General features: G+C 32.6%; 2 protein-coding genes across 5 annotated transcripts; one reads left to right on the top strand and one right to left on the bottom strand.

Annotated features, from left to right (window-relative positions):
• Positions 1-346: 346 nt before the first annotated feature.
• On the bottom strand, positions 347-2,549 carry LOC102608573 (H/ACA ribonucleoprotein complex subunit 4). The gene has a single exon (XM_006491499.4). It carries the CDS (start codon positions 2,410-2,412, stop codon positions 610-612), a length of 1,803 nt encoding a protein of 600 aa, XP_006491562.2. The 5' UTR covers positions 2,413-2,549; the 3' UTR covers positions 347-609.
• A 4,063-nt stretch (positions 2,550-6,612) lies between these two features.
• Positions 6,613-11,152, top strand: LOC102608095 (uncharacterized). Of its 4 annotated transcripts, none has more exons than XM_025092650.2 (6): positions 6,613-6,971; positions 7,117-7,193; positions 7,350-7,486; positions 7,573-9,291; positions 9,377-9,447; positions 10,647-11,152. In XM_025092650.2, exons 3-6 carry the CDS (start codon positions 7,358-7,360, stop codon positions 10,987-10,989), a joined length of 2,262 nt encoding a protein of 753 aa, XP_024948418.2. In that variant the 5' UTR covers positions 6,613-6,971; positions 7,117-7,193; positions 7,350-7,357; the 3' UTR covers positions 10,990-11,152. The 4 variants fall into 4 exon arrangements, with proteins under 4 accessions (XP_024948418.2, XP_006491561.2, XP_006491560.2 ...); XM_006491498.4 differs by having other exon boundaries at positions 7,347-7,486; XM_006491497.4 differs by having other exon boundaries at positions 7,328-7,486.
• Positions 11,153-15,178: the final 4,026 nt, after the last annotated feature.

Raw genomic sequence — 15,178 nt, 5'->3', positions numbered from 1 at the left:
CAATGTTTTTATGAGAACTTGAACTGCTGTCCTCACAAGCCCAACCACCAGGCCAAGGCCCAATGGCTCAAATAAACTTTCAGAAGGCCTGGTTAGCACACTTTCATGAATCACATAAGTTTCCCAGCACTTGGCTGCACATAAATATTCCTTTTGTTCGCAAACCATCACTAGTTTTTTGAAGCACTTTCCTTTGCTTCATCTTGCTATGCTGAAAATTGAAAACTAGTAGAAAGCCATCAAAAAATAAATCTAATTGTCATGCTGCATAAAACACATGTTCATTTAGTCCTTAACCATCAGTCCCCTTTACACAAGGAATCTAAATACTTAACCAAGGAAAGCAAACGACAAACACCACCGACCATCAATTGAAGTTGAAAATGTAACAGACGCGGTGGAATATCAGACCCACTGCAGCGCAGACAAACAAAGATGAAGTATACAAAAAATGATTTTGCCAAGGAAGACATTTCATTCTGCATAACTTGACTAGAAAATTGTTTTCAACTGAAAACTTGGCTAAAAGAAAATTACAAAAGCTAATAAAGAGACATTTTAAAATGCAGTACAATAAGCACAGAAAAAAAAAAATACAAACTATGTCATCTACTCCTGGTCTTCTGCATCTTTATTCTTCTTTTTCTTCTTTTTCTTTTTCTCACTTTTATCAGCTTCAACATTTTCACCATTGTCAACACCCTTTGCCTCCTCGACTTCTTTGTCTTTCTTCTTCTTTTTCTTCTTCTCAGACTTCTCTGTTTCGGGTGAGCCAACTTCATCCTTGTCTTTGTGCTTCTTTGCCTTCACCTTCTCAGTCTTTTCCACCACCTCTGTGTCTGCACCACCATTCTCTTTGTCCTTCTTTTTCTTCTTCTTCTTTTCTTTTTCCTCAACTTCAACTTCCTCAGCCTCGTCTTCCTTCACCTTCTTCACCTTCACAGTTTCTTCCTTCTCAACCTCTACTACCTCTTCAACTTTAGCTTTTTTAGCATTCAAAGCAGGGCTATCACTACTTGCATCTAATTTGCGCTTTTTCACATCAGCAGTCTCTTTCTCAGCTACAGTCTGTTCAGCTGCAGCCGCAAGGCTAGCGACCACAGAATCCCCTCCAGGTGGCAAAACCACATTTCTTGCCCACTCTAGAGGTGTTTTCTCATTCGGCTTCCCATGCTTATCTAACTTCCCTTCAGCAATCAATTTCTTCTTCATAGAAGCCCTCGGTCCCAAACCCCATTTTCTCGGATATGTATCCCTATCCATCACCACCCTCTTGATCCTCGCCACCACACCATGATCACATGTTGCCATCACAGCAGTAGTCATCTCCGCAATCCCCAAAGCAACAGCCTCCCCCTTAGTAGTCATCAAAACAACTTCCTCACCGACTTCAATGTCATTCTCAAACCTCAACAACCCAGGAATCATCAACTTGGCTCCATAACAAATAGCATTCACAGTTGTGTCCTTCACAACCAACCTCTTATAACTAGTCAAAAGCACTTCAAGCGGCATAATCACCCTCCTCAGGTAAGCCTCATCCCTATAGTTATCATACAACCATTGCGCATCCATCACATCATGCATAGTTACCATATTATCATTCTCCCCCAAAATCCCAGACCTAACCCTCCTCAACTCCTGCATATGCCCACCAACGCCAAGAATCAAACCCAAATGCACACACATAGTCCTCACATATGTACCCGCCTCACAGGAAATCCAAAACACAACCAAATGCCTATCCACATCATACTCAAGCAACTTACTTTCATATATAGTCCTAATCCTAAGTTGCCTTTTCACGGCAGAGATCAACGGCGGTCTCTGAAAAACAGCCCCAGTTAAAGCCTCAAGCGCCCGAGCCACTTTGGCAACATCGGGCACTTTATCATGCAATCTAGCAACACAAACGTACTCTTTCCCAGCACCTTGCTGAGACTTAACAAGGCGGGTGGCTCTATCGATACAGACAATGAGGTTACCTGTCACTTTGGGATCCAAAGTCCCGCTGTGGCCAGTCTTTTCGACACGCAAGATGCGTTTAATCCAGGCGACGACCTCGTGGGAAGATGGGTTAGCGGGTTTGTCGAGATTGATGATGCCGTACCTGATGTAGTCGACGAGAGGGCGCTTGAGAGGGGAGTAACCGTTGGGAAGAGGCGTGTAGTGTCCGGTTCGTACATTGAGGCGGTCGTAGTTCTTCAAGAGAATCGGCCACTGAGAGGTGTCGATAGAGGGAGTGAAGCTCTGGGGCTTGATGATGAAGTCTTTGGCGGTGGCGTTGTTGTCGTCGGCGTCAGCGGTGTCAGTGGTGAGGGCCGCGGCGTCATTTTTTGCGTTGGCTGATGCTGATGATGATTTCTTTTTGTGTTTTTTCTTCTCAGAGCGGGAGAGCTCAACTTCAGTCATGATGTGTGAGTGTGTGAGTGTGATAGGTTTTGGGGGTTTATTAGGGTTCAAGATGGAGGTGGCTAAAGGGAAGATATATATATGTGTTGCAAAAATGAGGATTTTATAGGAGTTAGGGTTTTGGGGTTTAGGGACGAAGGTGCTGGAGTTACTGAGAGAGTGTGTGAATTTTTAGGGGATTTGGCTTGGGCTGTTTCTCGATTGGGCTTTCTTTTTCTTGGATTAGGCTACAGTCATAGATACGGGCCAGATATTGATTTTAGGCTAGGCCTGTTCTAGTTCTACAAACTTAAGCCTATGTTGTGATGTCATGACTCAAATGTTAAGATATAACTAGGGATGGCAAAGCAAAGAGTGGTGCTATTGGCACACCACTACTTTCTTTAAAAAACTCCTTTTCTTGCCACACCCCAAAATAAATTGATGAATGCGCGTGATTTGAAACCCTGGTTTATTTCTGAAATTAACCCCCTTCGTCATCTTTAACAAATGAACAACCCCTCCCCCTCGGCGGCAACTGCAACAATTTTTGTTTTTTTTAACTAGCAAATACTTCAAATTGAAATTGAAATGAAACCCACTAGAGTGTCATCAAGTCACTATAATAATAAAAATAAATACCCTTTAAAAGCAAAAAAAAAAATCTAAACATTTAAGTAATTAAAACTCCATAACAACATCTACTCTTCAGCAGCTGATTCACCTCTTTCTCTGTTATGCTTCCCACATTCTTTTGATCTTGTGATAGATATAAGAAAATATACTTTTTTGTGATTTTTTATACTAGCTAACTAGATCGAATTATATAATTTTTTTTTAAATGTGCAGAGTAGGAGATTGGATTGAAAATCAGTAGTTGGGGATAAAATTTAAAATTAGAAAAGAAAAAATGAATCGATTTATTGTAGATTAAATCAATAAGATTAGTTTTGAGAAATGAATGGATACAAATAAATAAGTTCTAAATATAAATCTGAAGGATGAGAATTTAAAACCTAAAAAAAGAAAAAAGGGTAAAGTGATGAGGGTAATTTTGGAATTAAAATGTGACTTTTGAGAATTGATGTATATATAAAAAATATTTAAGCGGTGCACTCAGAAAAAGAGGTTTTTTCAAGAACTTAGAGGGGTGCCAATAGCTCCACTCCAAAGCAAAACCTTGAGCTCGAGCTGGGAGTGGAAAAGCCCGAGCCCAGGTTGAACAATTCTTTTAACACCGGGGTCGGGTTGGGCCCCTTTTAGCCGAGCTTTTTCTTACAAAGCTTAGATGTCATGTTTTACATTTTTTTTTAATTATGTTCTACAAATTTATAATCTGTAAAATTTTATTTTTATTAAATTAAGTTTTAAAATTTGGGATTAAAAAATCATAACTTTAGTCATAAGTGGGTTAAATAAATATTAAAAAGTATATTTTTAATTAAAATAAATTTAATTTTTAATTTTTTACACATTTATCAGTTTTCTCGGACAAAATTGAGCTTTTTAGGTAAAATATGAGTCCAGTCCGGGTATTTAAAAAATATGTCCAATAACACTTGCGCTTCCCTGGACTGAGCTTTCCTGCCATACATGCTCGAATTTATCTTTAAATAATGGTCATTTTATAATGCTGTAATTTAAATTGCAACATCAATAGTAGTATAAATATGTACTGTTAAATTTAATCAAAAGTTTACATAATTAAAAGTTAGTTAGATAATTTTCTGATTTTAATTATTTAAAATTTAATTTATCTATTATTTTATTGATTAAGTAAATCTCTAAAACGAAAAAGAGTAGTCTATCTAAACTTCAATATTTTTCTTTAAAAAAATTTGTATTTTTAATGTTAAAACACTCAATCTTAGTTTATCATCTTACTCTCTCCTCTTTACTAGAAAAAGTTGCTAAATTAGTAAATATTGCAACAACGATTCAACCCAATATTTGCCTAAGAGTAATTTCAAAAAAAAAAAAAAAAGGGCAATGAATAAAACTAAGAATTTAAAACTATAAAATTGTTTCAATTATAAAAATGAGTAATTAATTTTGACAATGAATTCGAAAGCAAAACAGATATACCACAACTTTACTTAAAAAATCACAACTATAAACTGAAAAAGAGTTATATATAGTTGATTGTTTATAGCAACAATTGAAATTCATAATCCAATGTCATTGTAGAAAAAAAAAAACATCAGATGTTTCAAAAACATTTAATGACATGCACAGAAAGACGAAGTAATCAATTTTATATTATCATCTCTATATATTTAAATCCATGGTAGTGATAAAAACATTTAATCCAAACCGTTCATAACGATTCCATCCATGATCGATATTATAAAAGTTCATACAGTATCATAGAAAAATCATTTCAATACTTCTTTTAGTGCAAAAAGAGATATATGAACATACCTATTGTATTCTTTCCTCTACTTAATTCTTAATTTAGGTTAGTTATTTCCTTATAGATTAAAAGATTAACAACCCCATTTTGCTAATTTACAGTAAATATCTTTTTTTTTTTGGCCCTCATTTTCGCTCGCCCTCATTACATCCACCCTATATATACGCAAGTAAAGCAATTATAAATTAAATAATTTCTCCCTCTTGAGACCTCCTCTCTCTCTTCCATTACAAGGGCCAAACCAAGTGGACTATTCGAGTTAATTGTTGAGAGTGTCAAATAAAACGACATTGAAGGAAACTTTCAAAGACATAATCTGTACTTGTCAAAAGGATAATCTGTACTTGTCAAAGACACGATCCGCGTCGAACGGATTGACACATTTCCTTCCGTATTCACATATGTAATCTTTGAAAAAATGTAGCCTCTGCATCTATAAATAATTCTCAGTGTATAATATTTTATTTTAAGAAATGAAAACAAGTTTCTTCATTAATTATATTTTTAATAATTAAGGTACGCAATATATCGTCATATATATTCAAAATGAAAATTTACACTGTAAAATGATGAAAGCTATTGGTGGCTGGAGAGCGTGTTTTTAAAACAAATATTATGGCAGGTGGGCTTCCTACGAGGTATAAGACCTTTCATTACAATGAAGAAGCTTCTATTCTAATGGTAAAGAGTGGTCAATACACAACAACTTGAAATTAATTAATATCATTATGACAATATTCAAATCCAAATCCTACGCGCAAGGCATTGACCTTCTTGAAGGCTTGAACCCCACGGTCATATGTTTGGATTACATATAAATAAAGAACAAGATCACCTGATTAATAATACATACAACAAAACATAACAAATCTTCATTCTGTTCCAGAAACTTATCGTATATTTTTCATTTTCTTGATCATTTCATGGCTGGCCTTCAGTATTATTTCTTTCCTACTGATTTCTTTTACCCTCGTCCACCGGCATCATCCGTCAACGGCGGCGACGGCACTGCGAGCTCAAAGCCCATTCTTTCAGCCGAGACCCTAAAGAGAGATCACGTTGATGAAAAGCCTGAAGCAGTAATATCACAGCATCAGAAAATGCACCAAAGAGAGCTATCATCACCAGCTTCTGTTTCCACAGCACTCGTTCGTCAGCTCACTCCATGCGACACAATCAAGGCTTATGAGGATATGACTTCCAATATCGCCAGCCAGTATTGGGATTAATTAATTCATCAGCGGCTAAATTAATTTTGTAGTATATTATGCATGTATAATTTTGTTGTTGCCTTTGTGTATTCTTGTTTGGGCATTTATGCATTTTCATTTCAGAGTACAAATCTTCAAAATTTTCGAGTCATATGTATTTCTTAGCTTACATTTTGACACTCTCTACTTCCTTCGGAATTAGTAATATAGTCTTGCTGATAAATGCTCCTTAATTCTTACTATTTGAGCCAATTACTTAAATTTATATTTTCTGACGCTGTGTTTTTTTAAAAATTCTTTAAAACACTTGTATCGTTATGAAATTTATATTAATACTTTCGTAGCAATAGAATTTGACATTTCAAGAATAAAATTGTATTCATTTATCAATATATTAATTTAAAATTCAAATAAATCTAATATGGTACGTGTGAAAATTAAATAATAATGATGAAATAAATTTTAAGAGAGCTGCTAAGTTATAATTACCGTAACTTACATTTTCTTCAAAATCATGTGAACAGTAATAATAAGTGGTGAGACTGACTTGATTTTTTAAGGATAATTAACTATTACAACAGCTGTATTTTAGCAAAATCCAGATTTTAATAGAAGCAACGGAATCTTTCTTTGCTTTCTAATGTCTCTCAAGAAACCTCATTCGAGCTCAATGAACCGAGTCGTACCAACATTTTCGGTTCAATTTGGTTCGAGTTTGCCAAAACCCAAAAGAAATCTATTGGCTTGAAACTTTGGAAAACAATCGTTTTCGTCCGGTTCGATACGAGACGAACCGGAAGACCGTCCGGTTTTCCACTGAAGAGGAAATTGAAAAATGAAAAAATGGATTGAAATTTTACACAAAACGGCAGCGCAACGCACTCCTCACACCAGTCACCAACGAGCCGACGCCGCTGCTCGTAGCCGCGCCGTCGATAGCTTCTCGTAGCGCTGCCGTGAGTTCTGTTATTGTTTTCTTTGTCCAATTTTATTTTTTAAGCTTTTAGTTCTTAAATGAGAAGATTGGATTAAACGAAAAAGAAAATGCTCCTATTATTATCGTTTCTCACTGCCATTTTGTTGTCTGGGAAAAATCTGCAGTAATTCCCAATCGGTCATTTGATGCCTTTCAAGTTCTGAAGCATGTGCAAGGCTTTGAAGCATAAGATTAAGAGCATGTAGGTGATTTTATTTTTATTATATTTATTCTTCTTTTGCTTCAAAAATGCTACTAAAGTGCTTTATTCTTCGGCTTTTTAGCTGCCATATCGAGACAAAAATTTTCCTAACACTGAGCCAGTTATGATGCCAGATTTCATTTTACACTGTAGAAGATTCTGACATGGCAGCCAAAAAGCTCAAGTATACGAGGAAGAACAAGGAGGAGAGGAATAATATTCAAAGTGAAAGTACCTTTGCGACTCCACCTCGTATATTCCAAACCCTAATTTCCCAAATTCGCTCTCAACAGGTACCTTTTGCTTGCGCAGCCATATGTATTTCTGATAAATTGATAGATATTCGGTTTATAAATTGTTTAAGTGTCTTAAATTTCAGGGTTTAAAGCCGCCAATTTTGAAGAGTTTATATTACCTATTGAATCGCTTGTCGTTGAATGACACAGTAAATTTGTCCAATGAAGAGTTCAATGTGTGTGGTTTCGTTGTTAAGTTTGATGAAATCTGTAGCCTTTCTAATGTTTTGTTCAAAGAATGTGATAGTAGGTTTAATCAGTTGTTCTATGCTTATGAACAAGGTCAAGGTTTTTCGGGTTTGCATTTGTCGGCTTACATTGAAGAGCTAACCCTGCTTTTGAGGTGTTGTATGGTTATTTTGACCTTGTCGTGGGTGTCTGACCAAAACGTTTTGATACAAAATGGCCAAGTTCTACTTTTGATACTTAGTAGATTGATTTCAGTGGAAGTGAGTCGGGGAAATGAGAAAACGGAATTGTCTGTCAGCTTCCCAAAGTTGGTTCCTTGTGAATACACACATCTGTGTTTGCCGGGATCTTCCAATCAATCTGTTGTGAGTGCATTGCTCGAGGTATTTACAGATGAGCTTTTGATGCATAAATCATTGCAAGAGTGCTTTCTGTTAATTGATTCTGCATCTTCCACAAGTAAAGTGCTATTCAGTTGCCACTTTGCTCATGGCAATATTGGAACTGTGTTGGAGGTGATTGCTGCTCATTTTATCAGATCATTTTCCATTGAGCAATCATTTGAAGGTTTCCTCAACAGATTAGTTTGGCAGCATGAAAATGATTACAGGATTCCAAATATGAGCTTGACTGCATCCTTATCCTTGCTTCAGAACCCCATCATGCTTTCTGCACCAAAAATGTTTCAGGCATATCTGATTCTATTGGTAGCTGAAGCCGTAGGTATAGGCATGCGTTCTAAGCATTTGGAACCAGATATTACAATCACAGATTACCTAACAGCATTTGAAAGGTCAATCATTTTGTATGCTAGACACATGCCAAGCTTAGATATGGTCGGTGATCCTATAGGTAGTAACTGTTCAACTCTTAAATCATGTATGCTTGGGAGTAGTCGGCTAACATATGAGTCTTATCTTCAGCCGGTCACTAGGAACATGATTAATCATGTAGTTACCAAGTTATATGTTTACTGGGATTCTTACGTAAACAATAGATCTAAATTTGACTTGCTGGATACTATTGCATATGCGAGGGAAAGTTTATACCTTTTTGATAAAACATTTGAAGATAAAAGCTTGTCAGTATTAACTTCCATAGTAATTAGAGGCTCTTCTGATGATATGTGTGGTACTAAATTGTGTAATGAGGGTGGAAATCCTGAAGAAATACTTCTTCTTGCTTCGATATTGAAGTTAATGACTAGTTCGATGTCACAAGCTGTTTGGTGTTTAAGGCGTGGTAGCAGCTCTGGTTGTCTAAAAACCTTGCAGGATGTTTTGTTACACAAGGAATATGATTTTTTAGTGCATCTTGTTGGTGGCTTTCAACAATATGATTTACATTTACCGATTCAGAAGTTCATAACTGAAATGATGAAAGCTCACCCAACAAGGCATAAGGAGTCGAAATGGATGCTTCTCCATTTTTCAGGCTTGCTATCATCAAGTTATGTTAGCAGGCTTGATTTCTTAGTTAAGGAGTGCATATTTACAATGATGTCCTTGTTAAATTTATTTGTTTTTGAAGAGGGTGATTTAGATGCGCTGTCATTGCCGTCCAATTCTGGATTGGGATCTGTTTCATCTAAATCTTCAGATAAAATCAGAAAGGTGTGCTTATGCCTTCCCAGATCACTTTGTAAAGTTCACCTTTGCTGTATCTACCCTATTTTAAAATTATGAGTTAATGCTGCAGGCTTTACGGGTGCAGAGGACCAGCAACAAAATTGCTTCAAAATTTCATAACATTCAGAAGTTGTACTTGGGGTACGTCATTGTCTTCTGCTTACTGATGTTGAGCATGTTGTGAATGTGTTGTTTCAGTTTCCTTGGACATGGCTATCCGTAATTTTCTTGTACTGAATTTGACATGGTTCTAGGTAGAATCAACTTTGTATTTGTGTTCCTTTGTAAGCAGGTTCATCTAGCTTTGTACATTGTATAAAGTACCACATTATGATCTGTCATTTCTTTGCAATAGAAGCTTGAAATTTGTCAATCATATGTGCACTTTTTGGCTGTCTGCCTATATTAAAATAAAACTCGACATTTATTGCAAATTGCTGAAACCTGTGGTTTATAAGAATGCTGCTGACACCTCAAGAAAGAATCACTGTATTTTGCTTTTCAGGTTGTAAAAAGTATTCCAGGGACACACCTTTTCTTATGTTTGTTTTAAAGGAAACATGACCTTATTGGAAAATGAATTTAGCTTTCACTTTGCTTTGTTATTTTTGAGTTTGTTGACTACAACTTATTCTACTCCAAAAGGTTACTACTACTCTGTTGATATGGGAAAAGAGCGCTATAAGGAAATTAAACTTGACTCTCAAGTCACATGCAATATCTTGCCAGACAATGTAGCATGCTATTCTAGCAATTGGAGATTTTAATAGAAAAACTTTACCAGGTGCAATTGCTCTGTGCAAGTCGTTGGAAATTCTTTAGCCAATTGATATTTTTCTTGAATATTCAGGGAACTATATAGAAATATAGAACTTTGTCTTTAAGTATGGGGTTAACTCATACTATCTTAGTAAATCTCAGACTATAGTTTTCCCTCTTTAAATTTAGAATTGACCATGACATTTCTACATGTATAGGTACTTTTAACGCTTGTCTTATTTATGTTATTGGATTCTTACTCAACTTCTTTATTATTATTGAAAACCAACCCACTCAAATTTATGGTAACTTTGCCCCAAGGGCGTGACTCAGTTTCTTATTTGGCTAGCCACCTGGGTTTGAATCCTGGGGGAGTTAAGGAGCTAAAAAATGAATTTGGACTATACCCTCCCACTTACCTTTCGGAAAAAAAATGTTGCTAAAAAATGAATTTTGACTTTGCCCACCCACTTATCTTTTTTTTTTTTTAAATTATGGTAACTTTTGATTTTGTGATTTCTTGTATTACCACTTATCCTCTAATATCTTTTCACTTTTGCTCTTCTTTTGTTTTGCTGTAGGAAGAGATATCGTTCAAGTTTACACAAAAGAAACAATGACAACCAAACAAGAACTTCAGAAAATGCCTGTCCCGTGAATGACATGGAATCTTCTATAAGCATAGAAAAGGACCCAGGAGAAGTCTGCAATGGTGAGATCTTTCTCAAATGCATACAAGACAGTTCCCAAAGCTCATCTGATATTGATGATTTAGCTGACTTTATTGAGTGCAAACCGGGGAAGGATTATTCTGCCTGGTTGAATAATCGAAAATTTTTTAGAATATGGAAATCTGGGAGGAAGGCAGTTACTTGGTGTGACAAATGGAAAAGGAAATGTAAATATAGTAGGAAATGGAAATAAAACATACTTTCAATTTGTAGGTTTGATGTTTGTAGAAGTTGTAGATTTAGTCCCTTGTTCTTGTATGTAACTTTTGCTAGCCCTTGGCCTGTTACATTCACCTCAGAGGTGAAACAGTTGTTTGTATTACTTTTGTACAAATGTGGAATAGCTTAGTGTTTAATCATTGGTATCAGCAAAAATCTTCATATTGCATGCTAATTTGAGATTTAAATCATTTCCAAATCTTATATGGGAGCTGAGAATTTGATAGAATGTTTTTGTTGTTTTTCTTTTTTCTTTTTTGGGGGTTGGGGGGGTTAATGTAAATGTCAGAAGGAACAACAATGGTCTTTTTCAATATTTAAGTTAAAAAGGTGTAGGTGCTAGCTAATTCATTTTCTAGAATCTATTAGGTTCAATGGTTAATAGATCTACGGTTTGAAGTTTTGACCCTGCTTACATGGGTAGGAGAAAATTTAATTACCAGTCATGCTATGTTTAAATTAAAAAAAAATTAAAAAAGAGGTCAAATGTTGAACTGAACAAAAAATCTTCAAGCAGCTTTATTTCAAAGACCTTTTCCCCGTTTGTTTTCATACTAGAATATTTGGTTGAATGCCTTCGCTTGATTATCTGAATGGTCAAACTGAATTCAATTCTTCTTAGCCTTCTACTTGAAATTCAACTAACTATTTATTATTTTTATAGTGGTCATTGAAGAATAAATAAATAAACACAGCCTTTGGAATTTTGATTATATATGGGTTCTTTGTTGAAGGTATTATTTTTAAAATTGTGCGACTCAGAAACGATCTTTATTTATTATTTTGCTTAGTAAAAAAATGGATTATTGCTTTTCCAGTAATAGGCTAATGTAAATTAGTAGCTGAACGTGGAAAGGGAGCTGCACTTTCTTTGAAGAGTAATGTTATGATGTTGGGATATAAATTTAGTGATAATTAACAAGCTATTCAATTGTGAAATTATTTTATGGAAAATTATCATTGCACTACCTCTCTTTTATCTTATATTCATCTAATTACTACAAAATTCTAACATGTTCTCTATACCACCTTTCTTTTTAAATTTGTATCAATTAGCCACTTTTGCACTAACACTCTTAAATAATTTAAACAAAATGACAATTTTACTCCCAAATAAATTAAAAGATCATTCTGTCTTATAAAATTTTGAAAAATAAAAAAATTATAATTATAAAAATATCCCAAATTTAATAAAAAATTTCCAAAATTAGAATTTTTATTTTTAATAAAAAATATTTTAAATAGAAAATTATAATTATAAAAATAATTAAAAAATTTTGGGATTTAATAAAAATCCCCTAAATTGTTAAAATTTAGGGATTTATTTTTAATAAATAAATTCAGTTATTTTAATAAAATTTTGCAAAATTATAAATTTTAATAAATAAATTCAGTTATTTTTTATTAAAATTTTACAAAATTATAGTTTTTTAATAAAAATAATTTTTAAAATTTTGCAAAATCTAAATTTAATAAAAGTTAGCTAAGCACCTCTATTTGAGATTTATTTTTTATTAAATTTAGGGGTATTTTTATAATTGTAATTTTTTTTCAAAACTTTTATAAGATAAAATGATTTTTTAATTTATTTAAGTGTAAAATTATCATTTCATTTATATTATTTAACGATATTAGTGCAAAAGTGACTAATTTATACAAATTTAAAAAGAAATGTGGTACATAGAACATGTTAGAATTTTATAATGGTTAGATGAATATAAGGTAAAATAGAGGTGACGAAGTGATAATTTCCCCTATTTTATTAAATGATAGTATAGAAAGTTAATATCACTTAAAAAAATGACATTCATTGATTAGTTATGTATTATTTTAGAATATGAACTTTTAAACTTTGTAAATATATACTCCTATTTGAATCGTAGACTTTCATCACATCAATGCCATAATTCACTTACATTCTAGCATTCAAAAGTTAAGAGACTCCTAAGATCATATATAGATAATGTCTAAACTCCTACGAAGGTTTTCATTCTTTAAACCTTCTTATTTGTTGCTAATTTCACCTTTGGCCCCTTGAGAATGCAAAATTATACCTTCACTTTAGACGATGCAAGGATGAAGGATGGACCTGAATAGAAGTATATCCATGTTTTATTAAATATAATTACAATAAATACTATGTTTATAAAATTGTATTACCAATTTATTTCATACTGTCATTATTATACTGTCAAACGATAATGATAATTTAATTGGGGTCATTCTATAATGTCGTAACTAAATTTACGGCATTAATGCCGTAATAGACGTGGACTGTTAAATTTGAAAAAAAATCTCTACTATTAATTCTAAATAAATAGATAACATGTTACCTAAGTAGCAGGTAATTACTATTTTTTGTTCAAGTTCCAGGTTACATTTACTAATTTTATGTGTGATTTACAAGTTTTATGAAACTTTTACAAGTTAATGTTGATTTACAAGTTTTATGCAATATTTACAAGTTTTTGTTTTGTTTACAAGTTCTTACAATTTACAACTCTAACATTAATTTACCTATTTTTCCATTAATTTACTAGTTTTATGTGTGGTTTATAATTTTTTTGTTTTATTTCACACTTAATGTCAATTTACAAGTTCTATGTCATTTGTCTAAGTTTTTATTTTGTTTACAAGTTCTTCTTACAATTTACAATTCCAACATTAATTTACTCATTTTTCCATCAATTTACTAGTTTTATGTGTGATTTACACATTTTTTGTTTCATTTCACACTTAATGTCAATTTACAAGTTCTATGTCATTTTTCTAACTTTTTGCTTTGTTTACAAGTTCTTATGGTCAATTGCAACTCCATCATTAATTTATCCATTTTTCCATCAATTTATTAGTATTATGTGCGATTTACACATTTTTTTATTTTATTTCACAATTAATGTCAATTTACTAGTTGTATGTCATTTTTCTAAGTTTTTGTTTTGTTTACAAGTTTTTCATATAATTTACAACTTCAACATTAATTTATTATTTTTATGTGTGGTTTACAAATTTATTGTTTCATTTCACACTTAATGTTAATTTACAAGTTCTATGTCATTTTTCTAAGTTTTTGTTTTGTTTACAAATTCTTCTTACAATTTATAACTCTGACATTAATTTACCAATTTTTTTCATTAATTTATTAGTTTTATGTGCGATTTACATATTTTTTGTTTTATTTCACACTTAATGTTAATTTACAAGTTCTATGTCATTTTTCTAAGTTTTTGTTTTGTTTACAAGTTCTTCTTACAATTTACAACTCGAACATTAATTTACTAGTTTTATGTGTGATTTATATATTTTTTGTTTTATTTCACACTTAATGTCAATTTACAAGTTCTATGTCATTTTTCTAAGTTTTTGTTTTGTTTACAAGTTCTTCTTGCCAATTACAACTCCAACATTAATTTACCATTTTTTTCCATTAATTTACTAGTTTTATGTGTGGTTTACAAATTTTTTGTTTCATTTCATACTTAATGTCAATTTACAAGTTTTATGTCATTTTTCTAAGTTTTTGTTTTGTTTACAAGTTCTTCTTATAATTTATAACTTCAACATTAATTTACTCATTTTTCTATCAATTTACTAGTTTTATGTATGCTTAATACATTTTTTGTTTCATTTCACAATTAATGTCAATTTACTAGTTATATGTCATTTTTCTAAGTTTTTGTTTTGTTTATAAGTTCTTCGTGCAAATTACAACTCTAACATTAATTTACTCATTTTTCCATCAATTTACTAATTTTATGTGTGATTTACACATTTTTTGTTTCATTTCACAATTAATGTCCATTTACTAGTTCTATGTCATTTTTCTAAGTTTCTATTTTGTTTACAAGTTTTTCTTACCAATTACAACTCCAACATTAATTTACCATTTTTTCCATCAATTTACTAGTTTTATGTGTGATTTACACATTGTTTTGTTTCATTTCACACGTAATGTCAATTTACTAGTTGTATGTCATTTTTCTAAGTTTCTGTTTTGTTTACAAGTTCTTCTTGCCAATTACAACTCCAACATTAATTTACCATTTTTTTCATTAATTTACTAGTTTTATGTGTGATTTACAAATTTTTTATTTCATTTCACACGTAATGTCAATTTACTAGTTGTATGTCATTTTTCTAAGTTTTTGTTTTGTTTACAAGTT

Source organism: Citrus sinensis, chromosome 9, assembly GCF_022201045.2.
Source record: "Citrus sinensis cultivar Valencia sweet orange chromosome 9, DVS_A1.0, whole genome shotgun sequence".
Classification (NCBI taxonomy): Eukaryota; Viridiplantae; Streptophyta; class Magnoliopsida; order Sapindales; family Rutaceae; genus Citrus; species Citrus sinensis.
Note: the sequence above shows the minus strand (reverse complement) of the source record. Positions and strands in the feature narration are given on the sequence as shown.

Excerpts from the sequence above, each read along its gene's own strand:
- LOC102608573 (XM_006491499.4), bottom strand. The coding sequence starts at position 2,412 with ATGACTGAAGTTGAGCTCTCCCGCTCTGAGAAGAAAAAACACAAAAAG.
- LOC102608095 (XM_025092650.2), top strand. The coding sequence starts at position 7,358 with ATGGCAGCCAAAAAGCTCAAGTATACGAGGAAGAACAAGGAGGAGAGG. Across the intron at positions 7,487-7,572 it reads CCCAAATTCGCTCTCAACAG|GGTTTAAAGCCGCCAATTTT; the intron begins GTACCTTTTGCT and ends CTTAAATTTCAG. Across the intron at positions 9,448-10,646 it reads ATTCAGAAGTTGTACTTGGG|GAAGAGATATCGTTCAAGTT; the intron begins GTACGTCATTGT and ends GTTTTGCTGTAG.